The 23,453-nt window shown below is 37.3% G+C and overlaps 1 protein-coding gene across 6 annotated transcripts in view; it reads left to right on the forward strand.

Annotated features, from left to right (window-relative positions):
• The window catches only part of PARD3B (par-3 family cell polarity regulator beta), a 389,258-nt gene that overhangs the window by 205,893 nt on the left and 159,912 nt on the right, over positions 1 to 23,453 (forward strand). For 4 of the 6 annotated variants that reach the window (XM_050976846.1, XM_050976848.1, XM_050976849.1 and 1 more), the window contains 4 exons: positions 2,803 to 2,902; positions 4,954 to 5,069; positions 12,925 to 12,945; positions 16,694 to 16,738. In XM_050976846.1, coding sequence (XP_050832803.1) covers positions 2,803 to 2,902; positions 4,954 to 5,069; positions 12,925 to 12,945; positions 16,694 to 16,738 — 282 coding nt within the window. The remainder of the gene's footprint in view (positions 1 to 2,802; positions 2,903 to 4,953; positions 5,070 to 12,924; positions 12,946 to 16,693; positions 16,739 to 23,453) is intronic. The other 2 variants (XM_030241769.2, XM_050976847.1) reach the window with 2 other exon arrangements.

Raw genomic sequence — 23,453 nt, forward strand, 5'->3', positions numbered from 1 at the left:
CAAACTGCCAAATCCTCATGGTTGTACAAGCACCTCTGTTTTCATACATATGTGGTAACATCAAGATAGAAAATTAAGAAGTGAAATTTTTAATTATTTAGATTTTTCTTGTAAGTGCTGCACATGTCTTATAGACAGGCTCAGTTTTTACTCTGCCTGAGTTACTCTTTTCTACTCTCTTAGTCTATTTAATATCTGAAGATTCAAGACATTTTGTTCAGTGCTTAGATTTATCTGGATCTGGTAGGGTCATTTCCTGAGGTCTTGAACATGGAGCCAGTGACTGCCCCTTAGGTTAAATTCTCTCATTCCCTGGCTCCTGCTCCCATTTTACTGGGAGCTGTAATCCCTTGTGATCATTTCCGATTCACTGAGGAAGGCTGATGTTTTTCTGTCTGTATTCTTTTGTTACTGTAAGAAAAATACCAGGGGTAGCCCATGATCAAACAGCCTTGGTGAAATGATGTACCAATTACTGTGAATTTAAGTTAGTATAACTACATGATACACCCAGTCTCTTGCCATGGCTATAGGAGTCTGCTCAAAAAGGCTAACCACAGTGGAAGTGTGGTGTAGTTCTATTTCTTTTTTAGTTTGTTGGCTTTTTTGTGGGTCTGGGGTTTTTTTTTTTATTTTTAGTTTCTTTATTTCTTTTTTTTTTTTTTTTTGGGTGGAGGTGTTAGCTTTTTTCCAACAGGCATCTCTTTCCTGCTTTTGATACTCAGTGGTTTAGGGACTTCCTAAGTCAAAGGTACTGTGTGGACCCTTGGGACATGGGCACATCTCTAACTTTTGGTACATTTCTTAATTTTTTTTTTCCCCAAAGTATCTTTATGGCAGTGAGTTCTGTGGAAAACACTACTTTGTGTTTGTCCTTGGTGTGCTACTTGATAGTTAAACTGGTTGCCTTCTTGTTACTGTGCATGAAACAGTGAGAGCTTCCTTGTCACTTCAAGCATAGCTTCTACAGTTTCATGGACTCCTCTTGCATTTCCTTATATTGCTTCTTTCTCTGAACTAAAGAATCCTGATCTGTGCTCCTTGGTAGGAGTGTTTGTACCTGTGTCCAACCATCCTTGCTGCCTTTTCAGTATGCTTCTGAATTATACTACATCATTTTTCAGATGGGAGGAATGAAACCTTAGATGCTATTTTAAAATAAGCACACCATTAACTATTGAGTTCCAGTTGGAGTGTTTGGACTGCTTAGCTCTTATAAATGACTGCCTCCCTTTGACTTCACCAAGCATAAAACAATCCAGTGCACATCTAGTGTACTGTTACAGAGCCATAAGAGCCTTTGTGTGAGTCTCAGGAGTGCATCCCTTTGCAGTCTCTAACAGGGAATTTTACCTGCATTTCTTACTCATGTCCTGCAGCCTTTTTGCAGAACTTCATAGTCTCCTTCCTTTTGGTAATTATATTTGGTATCACATTGAACAATATGAGTTCCTCCTTTGTTCCAAGTTCTTTTTCCTGTGAGAACTTGCCTTTTACTTCTCATTTGTTTCCTGTTCTTGTATTCAAACCTGAATGAGTGCAAGAAGCCTGTGTGTGTATGCATGTAAGGGAGCATACCTGACAATAATTTAAGATCTCATTAAAACTTTCTTCCTCATCTGCTTGTCCTCACTTTCTGTTGATGATGCTCACACTCTTCCTTGGACACAGGGTTTGAGCTATTTTTCTTAGGAGGATATCCAGCCAATAGGAATTTTATAGGATTCTTGAGCTGATAGTGTAGGTTTGTTGGGATTATTTTTTGTTTGGATTTTATAGGGAGTTTTTGCTTGGAATTTTACTCCCCAATATTATTTGTTTGCTATATAAGTGCTCTTTCATAAATACAATCTGTTGCTTTCTCCTTTGATCCCTCCTTGCCAGCCCTTTTTCTCTCAGGTTAGGTTAGTGCTTTCAGACAGGATTGTACAAAAAGAGTGCCAACATTCCATGCAACAGAACAGGTCACATTAAAGTGTGGCATGTCACTATTATTAGATTGCTTACCTGCCATTGAAACCCAAGGAAGTGTCCACGTTTCCTGTTAAGTTTGGGAGGGGTGGAGACATATCCTACAATGAAAAATGCAGGGACTTTTTCTTAGATGGTACCACTGGGTTGAGAAGTGGATTTACAGGACATCATGAACTGGCCCACAGTGAGCACAGCAGTCTTACTAAATATTGCAGGTATTTAAGCATTGTTGCTTAGCAAACCACTAAATGGTTTGAGTAGTTCATATTTGTCTTTGTAAAAAGTAATTTTCTACTGTTAGCTGGATGCAGTTTGTAAAGGTAGAGAAGGAGTAGCAGTAATAGTAGAAAAGTGAAGACTGTAATTAAGAAATGCCACTTTATTCTCTTGCTATAGAATAATAGAAATTTTTCTTCTGATCTCTTTCCTGAGAATGTGGTTGTCTTCTGTACCTGAAAGTTGGTAAATGCTCCCCATCAAAGGGACTGAAATAATGAACCTACAATCAGTCTGAATGCAGCTGTGGAGAAGTTAAAAATGGAGTAAAGCAATTTGTGCCTTGCGCTCAACTTCACTATAAGTACAAAGTTTCCCTATATTTACCTTTAATTATATATATGCAAATCTAAAAATCAGCTCTTCAGGAAGATCCCAAGGGGTGTATTTTCTGCTCGGTGTGATTTTAATTCTAGTTCAGTTAGTTTAGGGATTTGAATAATTTGTGATTTACTTCAGCATTGCTTGAGGCCTTCCAGTCATCAGTCAGTGAACTGGTGTAATGTAGGTGTTTCTGCAGGTTGTTTAACTCTTTTCTAAATTTTGTTTCAGAGTTTCCAGTTTCTGATCGAGGCAATGGTGAAAATGAAACACCTCCACCTCTCCCACCACATCCTAGTGAGGATCTGCTGACTGAGGATTATAATCACAGGTTGGACTGCAGCTCTTCTTAATAGTTACAGCATTAATTGCTCAGTAGTGATTCTGATAATAGTTCTAATTGATTATAAAACCTCTTTTTAATTTGTACTACTTTCTTTAGTCACCTGGAAGGTCTTTTAACATAAGCTGTGTTATTCTAGCATTTAGTGTGTTGTTCATTTCATTTGTTCATAAGCTGCAGTATGCCTGCTATACATGATAGATGATCCCTGTCTTGTGTTCAGTGAAACAAAAAAAATATCCCAAATTAAAAAAAAAAGTTAATTTAAAACTGTACTGTGGGTGCAATGTGTAAATGCAGTGTGAAGTTTCTTAAAGCTTTAATAGTCCAAGGCAAACACAGTTTGTAAGAAACTGAATCTCCTTAGGTCACATGAAGATATTCTTGAGAGTACAAAACGAATTTTCAGTAAGTCTGAACATTGAAATGTATAAATGTGTAGGAGAAAAATTAATGAATGTTTTACCAGTTGTAAAGGTATTGGGCAGATTTTTCGGATACTTGTGCAAAGCCTGCCGTGCTTGATAGCAGCTGTAAGCTCCAATTTCCTTAGGAAATACAGAAGTTTGGAGCTGCACAAAAAAGTGTAAACATGTTGAAGTTCACAATGGCTCATTCTCTCTATCTCAGGTAGCTCAGGATTCAAATCAAAGGCATAATTTCAGCCTCTCCTGATGATGAGGAATGCAGCCAGTCCCAATGATGATGCTGAAATGCACCGTTGACCATTGTTTCCTCATTTGCTGTGTGTTCAGTTGTGATAGTCATGCATCTCCTGCAATGCTATTAAGGAAGCATGCATTTCAGCTGGAAATGTAGCCATGTGTCTGTCCTGGTGTGCTGGGGTCTGAGTAAAAACCACCCTTAAGTGATTGGTTGCATCGAAGAGTAGATATATTTTATTATGGATGCCTTGAATGCTTTATACAAGACTTTCATATCTAATTTCATTTTGTTAACATGGAGTAATTACTCTAGAATAATTTATTTTATTTCTGGTCTCCCAGGCAGGTACCTATGACATGATAAACAAACAAGTCTACACAGATCAGTGCAATTCAGCATTACATTCTCAACTGCAGTTGGTTGTTAGAATCTCTTCCTATTTTTTTTCCAGCAAGCTCAGAGAAAAACATTCTCTTAAATGCTAATGATGTATTAAAATGGTGATGAATTTACAGGTGCTTTGTCTCACCCTGGCTTTTCCAGTATTGTATTGTTTTTCCATTTAGAACTAAAGTTCTCTTGAAATTGAATTGCTGTATCAAGTCACACTGATTTCACTGAAATTGCATTTCAACAAAATGAATAGGAAAATACTTAGGAAAGTATTTGACACTGAAAAATGAAATCTTTTGAGCTGTTTCGAGCTAAATATTTTTGTTTTTCCAAATCCTTTCTTTCTTAAGAATACTTCAAAGAACAATAATTTCTGTTTCTAATCAAAAAAGAGACACGTAGGATTTCAGATTGCATTGAGCTGTTGCATTTTGAGCTGAAAGTTACTTGGAGTTTCACTCAGGTGCAATTTTGAAATGTTTACAAAGTTGCCTTAAGGTAAAAGAATGAAAAAAAAAGACCAAAACAAAATAAAAATCAAAGCAAGCAAACACAATATCCTGGAATTCTTCAGTCATAGCAGGCTTCATAAGACCTCCAGCCTCTGCATAAGGGGTGCAAGGCTATAAAATAATTTTATATTAGCAGATGGAGTAGAATTGATCCAGGTACATTGCAGTATTTCTCCAACATTCTGTAGAGTGTTAGTTGGAAATGCGGTGGTTAGATAGAACTAGCAGAATGAAAAGAAAATTATTGCTGATCATTTACATTTATATTTCTGTCTGTGATGAGAAATCAAGTGACTGAAAGTGTTAAGTCTCAGAAAAGGAAGTTGAGGATCAATATCTGATTTGAAAAGTGCATGCTGTAAGCAGCTGGAGAAGGAAACATGTATATTTGTGCATCCTGTAATTAGTTCACTTGTGGTTTGAACTGGTACTTTAACATTTTACATAACTTTTTTTTTCTCCCTGCAGCCCTATCATAAATTCAGCAGTGCATTTAACAGATCAGCACATCAACTTCAGATCTTTGACACCAGCCAAGCAGTCTGAATCAATTAATCTGAAAGCCTCAAAAAGCATGGATCTGGGTAAGAAGGGCTGGGGTGACACATGGGTCAGCTTTTTAGCCTTAGCCCATCTGCACCATCTCTGTTTCTTGCTTTTGTTTCTTTAACACTAACATCAGGAGTAAGTTCTGCAGAAGAGTTACAGTGATGGGGACAATGGTCAGCCTCCTCTAGCAGCTATTTGCAAATACACTTTTTATTGGAGCTGAAGAAAGTTTGTTGTTTTTTTGCTTGGTTTTGTTTGGTTGGGTTGTTTTTGGTTTTTTTTTGTAAAGGCCCATTGTATTGAAATCCTAGCTGAGGAAGAGTGGAAATGATGGAAAAATGAGCTGAAAGAATGCTGTACAAGTTTTGTATGTCTAAAATATAAAGCAAAACTAGCAATCACAAAAAAAAAATCTTTTATAGAATATAAATTATTGTAAAACTACACTGGACAAAGGGTAACATTCCTAGCACAAGTTATTTATTTCTTCATTGACAATGACAAACAGAGGCAAAATGCTGCAGTAGATCTTTATAAATGCTTCAAGAGTGTAAGGTTATGGTTCTCTACCCATCAGTGCTGTGCAGGAAATCTTGCAGGGGGGTGAAGTATAAAATAAAAGGCTCTTTCAATACCAGGGAAACATTTGCAGGTGGAAGATTGAAGGGTGATTGCAGCTGAAAAACCAAGCCATGTTTCATGAGGGTTCAAGAAAGCTTGTTAAGTCTCAAAGAAAACCAAATAAGGTTTTCTTTTTCTTTTAATTCTTCTTGGCCACACTCACTCTTTATCTGTTGGTTGGTTTTGGTTTCTTTTGAATTCCAGTGTTGATGGGGAAACTTTGAGGACTACCATTAGGATATCTTTAATAATAATAATGTTGGATCAGATTTGCTATACCATTAACAGAAAGGGATTCATTTTATAAACAGTTTCAAGGTAGCTTTTTCTTAATTTGCAGGGGTTTTTTTTCCATGAAGTGTTCCAGTCTGGTATTAGGTTTTGTGTTGTTGATTTTTATTGTCATCTTAGTAGGGTATTTTGATGCAAGATTAAATGTGTGTACTCCTCTTATAGCGTGTAAGGAAAGCCATGCAGTTTTTAATGCATGAAATGCCTAAGAATGGATGTGAATTAATTGAAGAAAGGTCTTGAGGCAGAATTGTAACACTGCTGCATGACCAGGCAAAACATGTCATTTGCTCTCCTGTTCCAGTGTTTGGATGGAGAGTAATGGATTAGGTATTTTTAAAGAATGAAAATGCTCCTCAGAAAATGATCGGGTTTACAGACTTGAGTCAAACCATATATGAGGTCTACTAGAAAAATCAATGTTCAACTTTACTGAGCCTTCTTTTAGGAAGGTTTGCTTCCAGCTCCCACAGAAGTCCCAGGAAAGAATGCTCAGGAGCACCAGTGTAAAATTAGGCAATGGGAGCATGTGGGAGAGCATATTCAGAACTGCCAGGTAACTCAAACTTCAAGTTCTATGCACAATCTGTTCCTGACACCCAGGAGCAATCCTTTGAGAATATACATGAGTCACTGAATCATAGTGGCTAAAAGCGAAAATAAAATTGGATGCAAAAATAAAAGAAAAATCAGACACAAGCGTATCTTTTAGAGTGTTCATAAGTTGCTGCCTGTAGAAGGTAGCTGTTGGAAAGGCCCCTGTGTTATAAAAGTAAAAAATAAAAAGGGCACTAACCAGTCTGATTGAATATGGGAAGGTAAATCTACTTGAGACGTGCATATAAGGAATTGGAGGGACTATGAAAGATCTGCACCATGTTGTTTTATAAATACCAATAGGTGAAGTAAAATTCCTTGCCCATAGCTTGGCAATTAATGAAACTGAGGAAGATGAAAGCTGGGACCTTTTACAGTCCTTCTCTAGCAAGCAGTGAAGTACCATGTTTGGCCTTCTGCCTTCTGAAAGGCTTTAAGCAGGAGCTGCTCTCTGAAAGAGAAAATGGAACAGAAACATGAACATCTCAAGTGAAGTAACTGCTACATAAAGTGCTTCAAATACTAATAAAATCCCAATAGTTTGATATAAAAAAATGTTTTTCCAAATAGAGCATTCATACAATACGGTTTCCAGGATGGGTTTTTGGGAAAGCAAAGTTATTTCTTAGGGGTTTTTTGCTTGCTTCTTACTTAACTGCAGTCATGACCAGTAGTAACTTCTCACCCCAGCATGCAGCTGTGTACCCATACTGATTTCAGTACTGAAAAAAAGAGATAGGGAAGTCATCTTCCAGTAAATTTGGTAACAAAGGGGAAATGTCCTTTCTCTGAGAAGTTCTAGGCCCTGTTTTTCCAGTTGTCATGGGACTACTGTCCACTTACTACATTTCTTTGGTTCTCAAGGTCTGCCAGTCCTCTCAAAAATAAATCTGATAGGATGAACAGAAAAAAACACGGAACTGGAGTCCAGGAGGAGAGCTCTGAGACCTTAGAACACGTGATTTAGATGCAGTTTCTTTCTTTTGAAACCAAGTTGTCTCTGAATCACAGATCTGTGAAATCATCCAGAGATTGGGTCTAGCAACCCAGAATGACAATCACAAATTCAGCAGACAACAGAATTTGCCTAATACAGTGCATAAATGTGAAATCTGTTCTGCTACTCACTTAGGAAGCATTTTACTTCACCTTGAAAAGTGTTTAATGCACCCATAGCTCCATCACAAGGTTATAAAGGCCAGGATTGCTTAATGACATTGCCACCCAAAGGATCATCAAAAGTGGGTAACATTTTAAACAGAAGAAAGTCCGGATATTACTATGGATTGTGAACCTTATGTGAAAAAACCACATTCATTATATTAGGGAGCTAGTAAAATTGTATACTAAGGGTCTTCCTGGCTTTGATGAGGCCTGATGTATATACAAGAGGCAAATCTGTAAAGTAAGGATTAGTTTATAATTACACAGGTTCACAATGGAGACTCATTTAATGTTGATGTTTCTCTTTTCAGTTATATACATATTTAAGGCCAGAAACCTTTGAGTGCTTAATCTGCTTTCCAGTCATAGCTATTTACAAAATAATAATTGCTATGAATTAATATCCTCAGTGAATAATATGAGGTAATAAGGATGGATGATGAAAAAGTGTTCAGTGCTGCTAACGTTGGGCATCAATTTGTTGTTGTCACTCTCCAGAGCAAAGCCTGCAGTGAAAGGAACTTGGCACATCCAGCTGTAGGTTACTTGCCAGTGGGGCAGCTGGAGTTGAGTTCATTGACACTTGGTGCATGTCAGGACTGTTGGCTGGGCAGCTGGACAGGAGCAGAGGGTATGAAGCACTGCCACCTGCTTGTTTAGGCTGCCATGCTGTGAGTCCTGTGGACTGGCACAAGTCTTAACTGCCAAACTCACAGATAGCATGAGCCCAAAAGTAGCATTGCCTGAAGTTGGTGTATTTCAACAACTCAGTTCTTTCCAGATGAGTTAGGTTTTGCTTGAACCTACTTTAAAAAAATAAAATAAAAACCAGTGGCATATGTTATTGAGTTACTGTTGTAGAAATTTAAAGGAAAAAGCACATGTAGTGGTAATGATAATTTTTTTTGGTTTTGTAGAGATGAGCAGAACTTGCCTGATCTGTACGGATGTCCTTGTGCAGAGTGTATGGGGGCAGGGTGACTGGTTCTCTGTTTTAGCATCCATCATTTCCACAGTGATCAAAATGCTTCTCAAAATTTACAGCTTCATTCAGAGTAATAGGCTACAGATTAGTTCCATGTCAGCCATAAGTCTTAATGTTCTTCCCTGCTGCTGTGTGGAGATAATGACAGCACTTTCTGGATCACTGGCAGAGTTCATATCCTGTGTCTTATGGTAGATATTTCTTGGCCTTGCCTGCTTTTATTTTGAATTGGTGGTGATAAAAAGAGCACAGGCCCCCGTTTTCTTCTCCTGATCCTGGCACTTAACACATCCTCTCAGTTGCATTTTTTTTTTTTAGTTTTTTTTTTTTTTAGTTTTTCAGCCATGGTTATCCATATGTTAGCAAAGCAAAGATCCCCCTTATAACTGTGACTTCAAGAATTTATGCAGAGCCAAAAGTCTGACTTGGTACTGACCAGAACCTCTCTGCATGCAGAGCTTTGACTTGTGCTTAGAGCGTAGTGTTAAAAATAAGCCGAACAAAATCAAAAATGGTGGAAATAAATGTTGTGTTTTCCCTTCACACTGAACTGGAACACTTTTTTGGAACTTAACAGCAGATTGAAAATTAATGGCTTCTAAGAAAGAAATCAATGGCTTCTAAGTAAGTCATTGGAAGGATGATTTTTCCTTGCTTTTGACAACCTTCTATACACACATTTTCCCCTTGCATTACCATAGTTCTCTAGAGAAGAATTTCTGTGTAATATTTTGTCAGAATCCATTTTCAATAGTTTGTTCTTTTAACTATATTAAAAAGGTAATTTTTGTGATGTTAATGTGAAATTGTTTTTTAATGTTGTATTAGAAAGTGTAAATCAGTGTGCTCTATGAAAACCAAAGGAAAGAAGGTGTCTTATTATCCATCTCCAACACCCTTACTTTCCATAAATCTTTATGCACAGGAGTGATTTAGGCTGTGCATAAATGTACTGTAAAAACTACAGCCATGGGAATTGTGTGCAAACGCATGAAAGTGTGGCTTGTTTTAACCTGAAGCAACATGAAATTGAATCATATGAATATATAGCATTTTTGTTGGGTATCAATTCAGGCAAAGTACTGTGTAGATTTATATTTGAGGATGTTGGTATAATAACCCATGACCACTATCCCAAGGTGCTGCTTAATTCTCTCTTCTTTTCCTCATCAAAGGCAAAACCCCATAAATTTTAACTGATTAAGCTCTATAGCCTGCAGAAATGGATATGTCCTTTCCTTGATTTTAAATGTGAGTGAAATATTGTTTGCTGAAACATCATTAGACATACTTGGAATCCCTTAACCTTGGGGCATATTTATTAAAATATCGGGCAGCTTACTTATTTGGGAATAATTAGCCAGTTAATGTGTAAGGTATATGGTATGGAGTATTCTGCAAGAAAGCCAATATTTAACTAAATGCTAATTTCTTTGTTAGTGAAGGGATGCATTCATTTACAGTTCATACTTTTGAAATGCCTCAAAATGAAGGGAAACCTGCCTCCCATATCCAGAAGGATGTGGCAAATGCAGTCAAGATGCTATTAGCTGCTTCATGCTTTGCTCTGAACCAGATTATTTTGACTCTGAGTGTAATTTCTGTAAACTGAAGTAAATATCTCAAAACAAAAGCAAATGAGGACCAGACAGAGCTAATGAAGATCGGTCTTTCAGGCTGTGTTTGGATTCAGATACAATTAAAAGAACACATTTGGGAGGTCCCCAGTGAGAGTTAGGGTATTAGTGGGACAAAAAGTAGTTTGGTATTTTAAAGTCATTGTTTTGTTAACCATGTTGTGTGTATGGAATACAATTATTTGTTTGCTTTGACTTGAAACCAACATCAGAACTGCATTTAGAGCTAGTTAGCCTTGTTAGAGCATTAATGAAGAGATGGAGAAGACAGATCAAAATTCTAAGAATCTTTTCAGCATTACTGGCTTAGTAATTTAAAAATCATCTTTGGAAGAGAAAGATTTTTCAAGAACAAAAAGTGTTATGGGATAAGGAAAAACTGTATGGCTTATGGCTGTGATTATCTTTGGTATCAAGGGCCAAAAGAGACTTAAACATTATTCTATCTTACATCATGAGTAGCTTTCTAGTGCTGATCAGATTAGATGGATGTTTTCTGAGGCTCTCTGCAGAATCAATTTTTACAAATGAAAACACAATGCCATTTTCCTAGTTTAAGTGACTCTCAAATTTCTGTTTGTAAGATCTGTAATTCAGGAATGAAACAAAATTGTTTCTTAAGTGATAGGGATGCTGTTAACTGAATTGAAATGAGACAGAAATTAGGTTTTTTCTGTATGAAAAGAGAGGCTTTTATCAAGGCTAATTTTGTTACTCAGTTTTACACCAAATCAGTGCAGTTGAGGGAACAGTGAGCTGTGGCATAAAGGCAGAAGTGGGCAAAAGAGAATATCAGCTGTTTGAACTGGTTTTGAAAAAATCTTCTAGGACTCAAGGAAGTTTATTATGGAGCAGACTGAGAGCATTGTACAAGTTGTGCTGGTGAAACAGCTGAGAACGTGGTAACACATGCTTGAGGTGGTGTTTTTTTAGGCTGCTTTAGTGTTTGAGTGGATCTGTTAATGCAGTTAGATTATATAAGTGTTAGGGGGAGAAAGTTAATTAATGTGTTTAACAGTTGAGTTAATGTGTAGCTACTCTAAGAAAGAAAGTAAAGATGATAATGAAGTAACTTTTAAGATCACTGGTATAAATATGTTGTGTAAACTTTGTCTTAAATCTGTTCCCTATCAATGTTTTCAATCAGTGAATGACAGATTACATTAGGAACTTGCAGTTTAACCCTAGGAATTTGGAAGAAGTGTTAATGACATGTGGAAGACGTGCAGTGGGGGAGTTTTAGCCTAATGTGGTTTCTCTGGAACAGAGGTGAGAGAGGATTAGAAAAGACAACAAAAGTGTAAAAGAAGGCACAATGGCCTCAATTAACAGTGTAACCTTCAAGAATGAGTAGTTATGGCACTAAAAGAAAGTGAAGAAATTTGTATCATGCTGGCTGGGAAATTGCAAAACAGTTAATTTTTCTGCCAGGAGAAAAACTTCCATTTAAAGCTAAATGTGCTCAGTGGACAGCCTCAACTGTACTTCTGGTTCTTCAACAAGAAGTAGCAATAGCAAATGCAAGCTTAAGCACTTTCATTCTCATGTGCTGACATACAAGATATATCCCTTGGGGATCTGCTCTGAATACAATTGAATTGAAGTATAAATCAGTTCTAACACAAGTGTTCTGAAAAATCTAATTAGAGAAAACCTTGTACAGGAGAGAAAAAGAATCCAGAATCATGGTTTGGATGTGATTTATTCCTGTCTTTAAATGTGCTGAACAGGGCATCCCAAATATTGTCTTAGATGCCATTTTGGAAAAAGTTTAACTTTTTTTTTTCTTTTTCCGACTTCATAAGTCTAATTTTTCATTGGCCCTTGTGCAAGCTTTTTTGTCATCTCTGTGCTTTTCAACACTGAAGTGAGGAGGAATCTATTAAGGACTCCTAAACCTTCAAGAGGGAGTAGCTGGTGGATATCTAGGTCACCCCAGAACAAATGCCTTTATGTGGAAGAAAGGTGAGGAGAGGGAATTACTGAACAAAAATATTTGAAGCCAGTGCAAGTTTACCCTTCCTGATACCCACATTTTGTCTCTAGTGTGGATTTTAACCTGTGGTCTTTGTATGTAGCACTTCAGGGCAGACCTGGAACAGGAAGCAGCATTTTCTAAGTGACTGTTGTGAGACAATTGACACCATTTCTCCAAGTGATTTATGCCACTCCTAGATGGGGAGATGCTTCACCCAGAAAATAAAACCAGCAGGAGAATTATGTCCCTGGCACGATCACTGACTAAAACTAATTGATGATGCACTGCCTTCATTGTGATTAAAGGGCTGAGTAAGGATAGAGTTCACCAAGAAAAAACAGTGACCCATTAGAGGCTTTGCTTTCTTATCATATGTTTATACCTTAGAAACTGATGGATTCTGAGAAGTGTGGAAGCATCATTTTATGTATATTTTGGGAGTACAGCCCTTGTGAATTGATTAGTGTGCAATAAGAAATTTACATTTGCCTTCCTATTAACTAACAAAGGTGTTTGTTTGGAAATTTGTTTTCTAGGAAATTCTTTTGTGTTTCAGTGTCTTATAATTCCTCATTAATTGTAATTTTTATCCTTGTTTGCTTTTTTTCTGAGCACAGAGCTGCAGCTGGTCTTCAAAGGTACGTGGCAGTTTGTCCAGCAGAAACACGGGACTTTCACATGTTTAGAAGATTTTTTAGTAGCTCTTAGTCAATGTGCAAAACTGATCCTTCATGAAAGAGTCACTTAAGTTGAAGAGCAGAACCTTGTATCTTGTGAATGCTAGTAACTCTTTGGTTTGGGGGAAAATAATGCAATGGTTCAGCAATTGAACTGGGCAGAAGGAGGGAAATGGGTTATGACAATTGGTTATGACAGAAGCAGCATTCATTTGTGCTTCTCTAAACCACAGCTTGGAACTAGACTGTTAGGCTGTGTGTAAGCCTGGACTGGATTTGACACCAACTCTGAGAAGTACAGGGTTTGTTGTGTACTAAACCCTTGGAAGTCATGCAATTCAAATGACATGGCTACCTTGAGCAGGGCACAGAAATGGCAGTCAAAACATTTATGTGGAAGGACACAAAGGCATGTTGGGAACCTCTACTGTTGTTAAATAACATCTATTTTCTGGAAACAAAACAGCACTCCAGAGTATTGCCATGGGAAATACTAAAAAACTCATGGCATAGAGAGATGGGATTTCTTATTCTCTGTAGTGGTTGTTGGCATAGTTGGAAAAAAAGTATCAATTATTTGCTATCAGCTGGACAGATTTGTTTGGTTTAGTAATATTCCTTCTTTCATAGTCTGTGGTTTGCTAGGCCCCCGAATGTCCATGTTTTTGTTAAGTAGCTGCAGAACTTCTTTCATCTTTTATTTCAGCAATTACTTTGAGTACTGACAGTGAATTCATAACTGGTTTCTGTGGTGAAAATGTGGTTCCTAAATAATAGATCTAACTTAAAAAGAGCAGGTGTGATTTCCACGGACAAACATTAATAACTTAATGAACTAACAAATCCCTGGGGTTCCAGGGACATTTCAAAATGTGAAGTATTTGATTCACAAGTAAAGGAGAAGTATCTTCTTGTTTGTGGATCTATTTATTCTCTTGTCTGAATCCTTCCCAGATTTTTGTTTGAGTTTTATCTTTGCAGTCCCAAATTAGGTAGTTTCTATTTTTTTAATATTTAATAATTCTAGCTGAAGAATATACAGTAATTCTAGTGACTTCATAAAAAGATTTACTTGTGCATTCCCAAGTGTGGTCTTCTTGAGCTGAAATATTTCAGTTATTTGCAAAGCAATTGTTTTCTGATGTTGCAATATAAAAATAATTGGAATTCTTTTTACTTGAGTTTTAAGAGTAAATGGTATTTTTTTCTTGTTTAAAATCTTTCAGGTGATTTTCTACAAAGACAGGCCAAAACTAATAGAATTTTAGGCAAGAAATTTCCTCTTACTTCTTGCCTTTGTTCAAAGGCCAAGAACTAGAGAGAGAGACTATTTTTGTCATAAGTGAATGTTTGTATCAGTTTTGAACAACATGCAAAGAAGTGTTTTCAAATGGTATTTTGTGGAACAGCATGTCCCATGTACTTACTAAATGAAACCTTTAGTTACAAAGTTTTCAACCTTGGCATAGAAAGTATTTATCTTCTGTTAGCCTTTTTCTGGTTTTGTTTTTGTTGGGTTTCTCTCTGTAGTCTTCTCCTTGTTTCCAGGGGAAGCAAGGGAAGCAATGGGGTTCTTATCCAATGGACTTATCTGGGCTACTTCTGTTCAGTCTAATGAAAGATGGCCAGCCTAAAAGGCCCTGCCTAAGCATAATAACCCATGAAATAAAAACTGCCCTGTGGAGGTGCACACGTATTTTGCTCAAACTTTGATATAGAACTTTAATATTTGCATTTCCCAGGTTTTGTGCATGTGTGTGCTTAAACTCATAATGCTAACCTTGTATTTTGGTAAGATTATTTTTCATTTTTTAATCATTTTATTCTTCCTTTTTTCCCTCCAGTATTAAAATCTAATTTTTGTGTGTGAAGCTGGTGTGTAAAGTATGATTAAGTTAAATGGATTTATCCCTTTTAATAATGTAAAACTTAGTTTCAGGCAAACCAAATCATCAGCATAGCTTTAAAAAGATACTGTGAACCTTGGGTTCTGTCTTTTTTTTTTTAAGTTCCTATGTACTGTAACATTACCTGCTTTAAGTAATTATCATACATTATACTGGTTGCCACTAGTGACTGCTATAATTAAGGCTGTGAATCCGTTTCCATTATAATCCCTTGTTTTCACACAATCATAACTTGTCAAAACACTAACCTTTAGGACCAAAGTTTTCCACAGTTGTTTTACTTAGAGAGACATTAAGGAGGAGGGAGCAGGAAAAGGAGTTTGAGCTATCCTTAGAGTAAATCCTTGTCCAGTCATTGTGCATTATAGGATCAAACTGCATAGCAAGTTGGATAGTTATCATTTCCAGGGACAAAAAAAAAGTTGAAAGATCAAGGACTTGAGTTCTGGTTGCACTTGTAATTTTGACTAGTCTCATTGCCATTTTATTTAGCAGAATCTCTACATAATGCTGCAGGCAGAATTAGTCTTCCTTTATTAGCACCTAGATCCCATAAAAACCATAGACTATGTCCATTTGCTGATAATCACGTGGCAATTAGGTCACAGAAGTCGAGATACAGTGGTCATTTGTGGGTTCATGACTCCAGTTGTGAATCCCAGTCCTGAATTTGATGTTGATTTTTGAGGGTAAAAGCTTCCCTAAATGTGAAGTGGGGAGGCAGTATAAGAAAATATTTACTGTCATTATTTTCCTAGTAGTAACTCCTAAATGTCAGTAACTACTGTACTGCTCTGTCCTAGGTAGAAAGTAGCAGGTTCTGGTATTATGGCAGATAACCCTCCATGTAAACTTTTTTTAGTGACTGCTGTACAGAGCTTGTTTAAGTTTGCATTTATGGAATTTTTGGGATGACTTGACAATTTATTTTATCATATAAAGAGATTATGTTTTAGGGTGAGTTATAAGGGAGTGCTTGGGTAGGCAGAGTTGAAGGATAAGCTTTCAACCCTAACATTCATTTCCTGTTCTTGTTTTATCATTCCTAACATTACATTTACTGCTGTTTCTTTGCATAGAATTCATTTTAAATATAGTGATTGGTTCTTCCCCTCAGCCCTCCAGGAGAATATTTTAATTAGTTTCTTGAGATATATGACAATAAACTGAGTTTACTGAACAGAACTTCCAATTCCTGTTACATTCAGAAATTGCTCCTCCACTACTGTCTGCAAACTGTTGCTACTGCAAGCATCTTTCTTTATAAGATGTTGTGAAATACTACAAAGTTACAATTTATAGACAAAATAAAACATAACATAGAAAAATGCATAAGCCTTTAAAAAGATCAGGGTTTGGGAGACCTTATCTGCAGAGGTCCTGTGAGTCAGCGAGACGTCTTGCAGATGGGAAGGTTTCCACATCTGGATTCCTTTTACAATTGAGGTCTTTGATCTGAAAATGCTACAACTCTCCTATGCCCTGTGATTTGTCTGGCAAGATGAGTTATTTACAAGTGCAATTGCTCTTCTGACAAGTCAGTTTTGAGTGTGTAAATTCTGAGGTCCTGATCTGTAATCCACAAGGACTGCTGGTAGTCCTTTTATTGGTTTCAGAGGGCTTTGATTCAGATATTTGGACTTTGAAGCGCCCCATGTGGATTAGGTAAAGAAAGGCTTTTTTTCAGATGATTATAATTTAAAGATTCAGGATACTGTCTCTGAAATAATTTGTCAGTGTTTCAAAGGCTTGTGAATTTAAATAAGTTTCTGATCTTTGTGTCTTTTCTTTTATTTCTCCAGTGGCAGATGAAAGCAAAGTTGGTTTGTTGGCCGGACACAAATCGGGTAAGCTGTCCTATTTTGGAGAAAAAGTCAGCAACTTGAAAGTAGTATGGGCAGAAAATGAAGACAGCTTCCACAAACTGGGGTGACAAAGACGCTTGGAAATTGAGGCATTACTTTGTAAGCACTGACTCCAAGCTGAACAGTGATGAATTGGGGGCTGCTCTTAGCCAGGCAGTGTATGTAGGCAAGTCATTCTCAGGAAGAGCTGTAACTTTAGTTTTCAGTACAGGTGTTGTAAATTGAAGAAAATGCACTTTCAAATAAGTAGAAGTGCAGTCTTATGGAGTGTAGAGACTTAAACAATATACACTTGGAGAAATACAAGTATTTCTTTGCTTTTTCTTATTGCTCAGAGTTACACTTCCATTACCAGGAATACTGAAGACAAAGCTAAAAAATTACAGAGTAAAAAATAAAAATGTTACAGCTTTTCCTTTTTTTGTGCTTGTGCAGGAGAAATAATTAGTTTTTTCTTAAACTTTTCAGGCAATAATAACAAACATTAATCCATAGTGCTGCAATTACTCTACCTGCTTACTAAATAAGTTCTACCAACCATGCCAGGGCGTTGTACAACTTGCAGCTGTTGTATTAAAAAACCTTCCAAGGCATTGTCACGTAAGATTGTAATTTTTCATGAGCTGTGGGTAAGCTGACATGAGAAAGCTTAAACTTCCTAGAAAACTTCAGTTATTCAGCAGTGTCTTGTGATGTTAGAAAATCCTGAAGTTTCAGACTGCTCCTTTGTAGCACCTTGTTCACTGCCCTTTCCCACTCCATGGAGAGGTCTAAGAAGCTGAATTCATGCAAAAGGAGGTCAGCTATGAGATTGCTGATTGTTTATGGAATCCTTTCTCTGTACAGCTGGGTGTCCTTCTTTAGTTCTCTGGTGTGGATTTTCCTTATCTGAAAACCTTTTCCTGAACTTAGTAGACAAATTCTTTTTAAATTTTTTTGGCATCTTTCCTAAGCCTGTGAAGTTCTTGGATTCTCTTTCTGAATCGGGGAATAGTTCATATGTCTTGTAATATTACCACTCCTGGGAAGAAAAAAATTCTTTCAACTTTCTCTTTTGGGAATGTGAAAGCTTCAAAGAAATGATCTTCTCAGCTTGAAGAAGCTGAGGGTGTTGCCCTTGGGCTTTTCCCTGTTCAGAAAAATTACTACAAACATTGCAATGTCATGCAGTTTACCAGTGATCAATGGAATTCACTGCTATCGAAGAATATCGAGGGGTAAGATTAGAACTCTTTGGCAGTCAATTGTTTTAGCTACATTAAGCTTTATAATATCATTCTTAGTAGCATTTGATCTTTCTTCTGCGCACTTCTGCAGATTCTTGAAAACTGACTTTGAAAAGTTTTCTGTTTGAAGACACCTACAAATTTTATATGAACATGTGGACCTATGTTTATTGAACTTTGACTTGTTTGCTTTACTTACTCCTCCCAGATCTCTTACATATAACTAAGATCTTTCTTCATAAACTAGAATCCATGGCCAACAAATCACCCAAGGAATAGATGCAAAGATTCCTCTAGTTGTTTCTTTTTTTCCCCCTGTAAGAATAAAAGAATTTAGCTAACTTCTGAGACAGTTGGTGTTTAAATTATTTTTGTTGGTCCTATCCTCTTTAAATACTGTTCAAATACCATTGAAAAACATTTTTCCTGCTCTGTGTTCCATTTCCTAATGCTTCATAAATGGAAATCAAGCTGCAATTTTGGTATCCACATTTTTCCATTCAAAGATTTAATTAAAAGGTCTACTCAAGAACATAGTGTTCTTTTTCTCTGGCCCCTTTTTACTCTATGCTTTCTGGAAATATGTGTCTTGTGTGCAATTGACTGGCGTTTAGTCCCACCACAAAACTTCTGTTTCCACATCATTCATTGTGCTGCCTTCCTGTAGGTACCTTAGGAATGTTCAAGGGAGACATTGCAGCTTCTTGTGCTGCAAGCAAACCACAGCTGTAGTTTTCCCATTACAGAATGGAGAGTTTCTATCCTATTCTAGACTTCAGTAAACTAAACATACTTTTCTACAGAATTAATTATCACCTACTAACAATCAGTGCAATTATCCTATCTCTCCTTCAACATGACTTGTTCTCTAAAATGCACAGCTGAGTAATTCTCTCTAGGGAAACATCCTTTCTATTTCTTCTGGGGCAGTGGCTCTTCAAGCATTTAGTCTCAGCTTTTGGAACAGCTACTTTCTCCCTCACATATCACATGTTATTGAGCAGCAGCAGCAGTTAGAGGTGTGCATTAATTTCAAAAAGGGTTATCACAATTCTGTGTAAGACTGAGGCACTAGAAGGATCTAGCCCCATCTGACATTTTGCATATTGCACCCACAAGCAGTAGTTCCTTTCCCCCCACCCTCCTTAAAGAGTAGATTTGATTTTTAGAAGTATGTCTGGACATATCCTGAGCTTGTAAGCATGTTCTGTGGAAAGGTGGCTGGAGCTTTGTTCCAAATGCATATATGACCCTTACAGAAATCTGTTTGGGGTTTCTGGTTCTCATACCTGGCCTGTATTTCATCCTACTGGATGGAAGACTCCTGCAGTGCTTACAGGTGTTCTTAGTATTGAAAATACTTAAAGAATACTATTGAAAATGTTTTCCAAATGCCATCAGCAAAAGCCCTGGAGTGGTGTATTGATGCAGCTTCCTTTTCCCTTTCTGGAAATAAAACAGATTTCAGAGTGTGTGAGTGTGTGTGTAAGACTTCTCTGAATCCTCTAAGAAAGAGTTTGTCCTCTGTAACCTTCCTGTGTGCTCAGCAATGGTGTGCCAATACCAATGATGAGAATGAGAAGCAGACAAGTGGTGCCTCTGTTGTAAAGCAGAGAAGATCCTTGAAAATTCACAAAGATGAAAAATCAGCAGCTTTAGCTTATTTTTTCATAAAACTCCTAGCTTTTTGTAAAAGCAGTTCTAGGACAGTTAAGAGAATATCCTTTATAATAAAGGGCAAGAATTGCATATCAAATATAACCTGATTTATATCAAATAATGAAATTGAGTACTGATATTTTGCAGCTATTTAAATGTTTTTCTAAAATTCTTTTTGTGCTGTGATTTACTGCTTAGAACACTTTAGTATGTATTGACTGTCTGCTGAGGTCTCTGCTGACACAGCTCTTTCAGATGATGCAGTGCTGGAGAAAAGCTGATGAGTCTTTCTTTATGAGCTCTGACATATTAATTAGCAAAATGGTCAAAAAAGCTTTCCTATTTTTATTTTAATGTCACTAGACCATGCTTTTGGCTGGGGCTGTGTTTCAAGACAATCTTGAAACAAGATGAGTAAGATCTTATTTTCTTGCTGGCTGCTATGTGAGGAACATGTGACTGGGCTATGGCTTGGTACCAGCAAGGCTGAGTGATAGGGGGTAGTTCTGCTACCCAGCTGAGTTTGGGTTAATGCAGTGTGGTGAAACCATAACATATGGCAAGAGATAGGGTTAGGACTTGGGTAGGAGAAGCCCCTTTGGGATAGTTGGAAGGATGCTTCTGGTCAAGCTCTGCCCCTTACTGGTAATTTTGCTGCCAGTGTAGTTCCCACATGGCTGTTCAGCCTGTAGTAGGGTTGGTGTTCTGGGAAGGAAGGCCTGGAGAGGCAGCTGGGAAGCCAAATCCTGCTAGGCCCCAGGGCAGCTGTCCTGGGGCCTGAGTGCCATCACAGCTGGACTGGGTGTCTGAGTTGTGGTTAAACTGCAATTCACATGGAAAGTGGAGATAACTTGGAATAATTTAGGTTAAAGGTCTTGGTGTATCTCTGCATCCTTTAATGCCAGGATGTATTCTGCATTAAGGACATTTTACTGAGGTTTGGTTAAAGCTAAGTGTGAGCTATTGGAGCACCAGAAAAATCCAGTGGTTTATGCATAGTTTTGTAGCACAAGAGGCTTCCTTTTAATCAAGGAATCTGGTGGGGGATAATAGTGGATTTGGGAAAGACTACAGAAAGCTTAGTGCAGGCTGCTGGGCTTGCTTGAGGCTGGTGCCATTGTAATAAGTTTCATTTGCAGGTAACACAATTATATTGGAGTGGATAGGGAAGTGCTGTTCTCCTCTCCTTACGCCAGACTTTATAATTTTATTAAATAAACCTTCTTGCTGCTGTAGATGCCATTAAAGCTCAGCTTTTTAAGGGGAGCATTGGGTTTAGTACTGAGTTCATAAGGATTTATGTAGTGACTTGGTCCACAGTAGAAAAGACTCATGTAAATGGCTGAGCTGCCTGACATATGCAATGAAGTGCCTGTCCAAACAAGGGCCTGGCTACTAACTGAAAGTGTGGATCATATGGAATCTGACCCTTCCCTTTGCATTTCTGAGAGGAGAAAAGGTTGATTTTAGTTCATTTTACTTCTCTTTGAGAATAAGAATGTAATACTTGGCTGCTTCAATCATTCTTGCAAGTGCAAAGAGGACTTGTCTACTCCACAGTCTGCAGTATAGCTCAGCAATAACAGTGTAGCCTGACCTGTGTGCCTTGGCTTGGATGCAGGATATAAGCAAACTGTGGTGTCACTGGAAGCTGTGCAATGTGATATTTTTCCCCTTCATTCAGCCATGTGATGCTTGGTGCCATTTCAATGTGACTGGTACAAAAACAAACACAAGTACCTTTCTACAATGCTTCAGTTCACTCTATTACCCACACCTCATGCCTCTGTAAGCTTTGAATCCTTAAGCTCTGGGTTATGTTTGATGGTTTGTTGTGGGGAATATTTTTGCAAGATTTTTCACTCTTTCCCTGTTGCATTCAGTTGGGCATCTCTCCTGAATGATTACATTCTTGTGGTAGTGTTGTTGTTCATGTTATTATCAACATTATCATCATCATCATCATCAACTTTGATTATGATTCTCCAAGCCAAGTGTTGCTTTGAACTTACAGTTCCAAATAAATTCTCATCTGAGAATACCTATCAGTTCATGCAGATGAAAAGCGAAAAATAAGGTTCTTTTTTTCCTGCAGGTCACTTGTGGAGTGAATGTGTTCTCCTTTATGTCTGGCAAAGTATAAAGTCAAAGATATTACATGGAGTGTATTATATTTTTGGGGTTTAAAACAATTTCTACTCCAAAAATTAAAACACTCAGCTTTCATTGAATCCCTTGCTGCTGTTGTTTTTTTCTTTTCTTCAAGCACAACTTGAAGGATACATTAGGAGGATACATTAACTTAATACCCAATGAAAATATGACTTTGCTACCCTTTTAAAATGAACCTTATTTTTTAACATGTATAATAGTGTTATATATTATTTTATATGTTGTTGTAGCTGTTGTCATTGGTTAGAGCTGGGAGGGAGTGGGGAGGCTTGATTAACATTGCTAGTTTCACTAAAATTGTATTTGTGCATGAGAAGTTTGCTTTGTGACTGACTCAGGAAAAGGAAGACTGGACACTTAGAGTTCTGTGATTCACATCCTTATTCTAAATTAACAGAACTTACTGTATTGTTGAATTTTAGTGAAAAGCAGTCTGTAAGTCAAAATCTCTTCTGAATGTCAGGCTAGGGATCTTTACAGTCCCCCATGCCTGCCAGGTCTATGTGGCTGATTAACAGCTCTCAGATAACATGGTTAGATGGTTCTCCTCTGTGCAAGGAAACAACCACTCAGTTTTACTCTTGAAAAGAATAAATTTATACTCCCAGTAACTCAACAGCTGTAACTATTTCTTTGACAGCTTTCTTTCCTTTTTTTTTTTTTGTTTTTTTTTTAAGACTTTATTAGCTGTGTGATGATGATTTGTTGTGACCCCTTTTTTGTTAGGTCTTGAGAAAGTCATCTGTAGATAAAAATCCCTCACTTGAGGGTGATGTTTGATGTTATGATGTTGATCTAAAAGCTTGCTGCTGCTGAATAAAGCAGTCTAGGGCACCATGCCTCCTATCTGCAGCTGCGTGGTTTCTGTTATTCCATTCTTTATTCCAGTCCCACAGCTTAGCTGGTGAGATGGTTAAGAGAACTAGACCAGCCCAAAATTCAAACAAGAAGGACAAAAATGAATAGTGCTGAGATTATCTCCTTGAATCACCCATTTGAGAGACAAGCTTACATGCCATTAGAAGGGAAACTCAGCAAGTGGATGGATGGGAGAACTGTGAGGCAGCTGTCCACTAAATCACCATATCTACCATGTCAAATGATGCCCTTATTGAATTTGAATGCCAAACTTGCATTAATTTTTTTTTTTTTTTAATTTTTTAACACTGTTTTACTTGCCATGAGTAAAACCACTTTCTCAGTGGCAGGACCAGGGAATAAAAAGTGGCAGTAAACCTCTGCAAACTGAACAAGAGCATCCCTGCTGTCTCATCCTTAGAATGTAAGAATCTTTTCTAAATTCAGTTGTTCACTTTGATTTTATGAATGCTTTGTGTTCTGTGACTCTTAGTGTGCTTTGTATTAAGATATGACAGAGCAATGCCCGTTGATCTCTCTTTGAATTACAGTTATTAAAGTGAATAGATCTGATCTGCTGAGAGCAATAACAAGCTTGCAGGAGAAACCTGTTTTCCCTCCATGTTCTTGTGTGGGATTTAGGACCTAGAGCCAAAGTGAATTTAAACCAACAGCAGTGCAGATGCAAATCCAAGGGTCTCTAATTGAGTTTTTTCAAAATAGCATATTGACTGTTGGATATTTTCCTGTTATCCCACAATAGCCTTGTATTTATAAAGGCC

Source organism: Serinus canaria, chromosome 7, assembly GCF_022539315.1.
Source record: "Serinus canaria isolate serCan28SL12 chromosome 7, serCan2020, whole genome shotgun sequence".
In the NCBI taxonomy this organism is placed as follows: Eukaryota; Metazoa; Chordata; class Aves; order Passeriformes; family Fringillidae; genus Serinus; species Serinus canaria.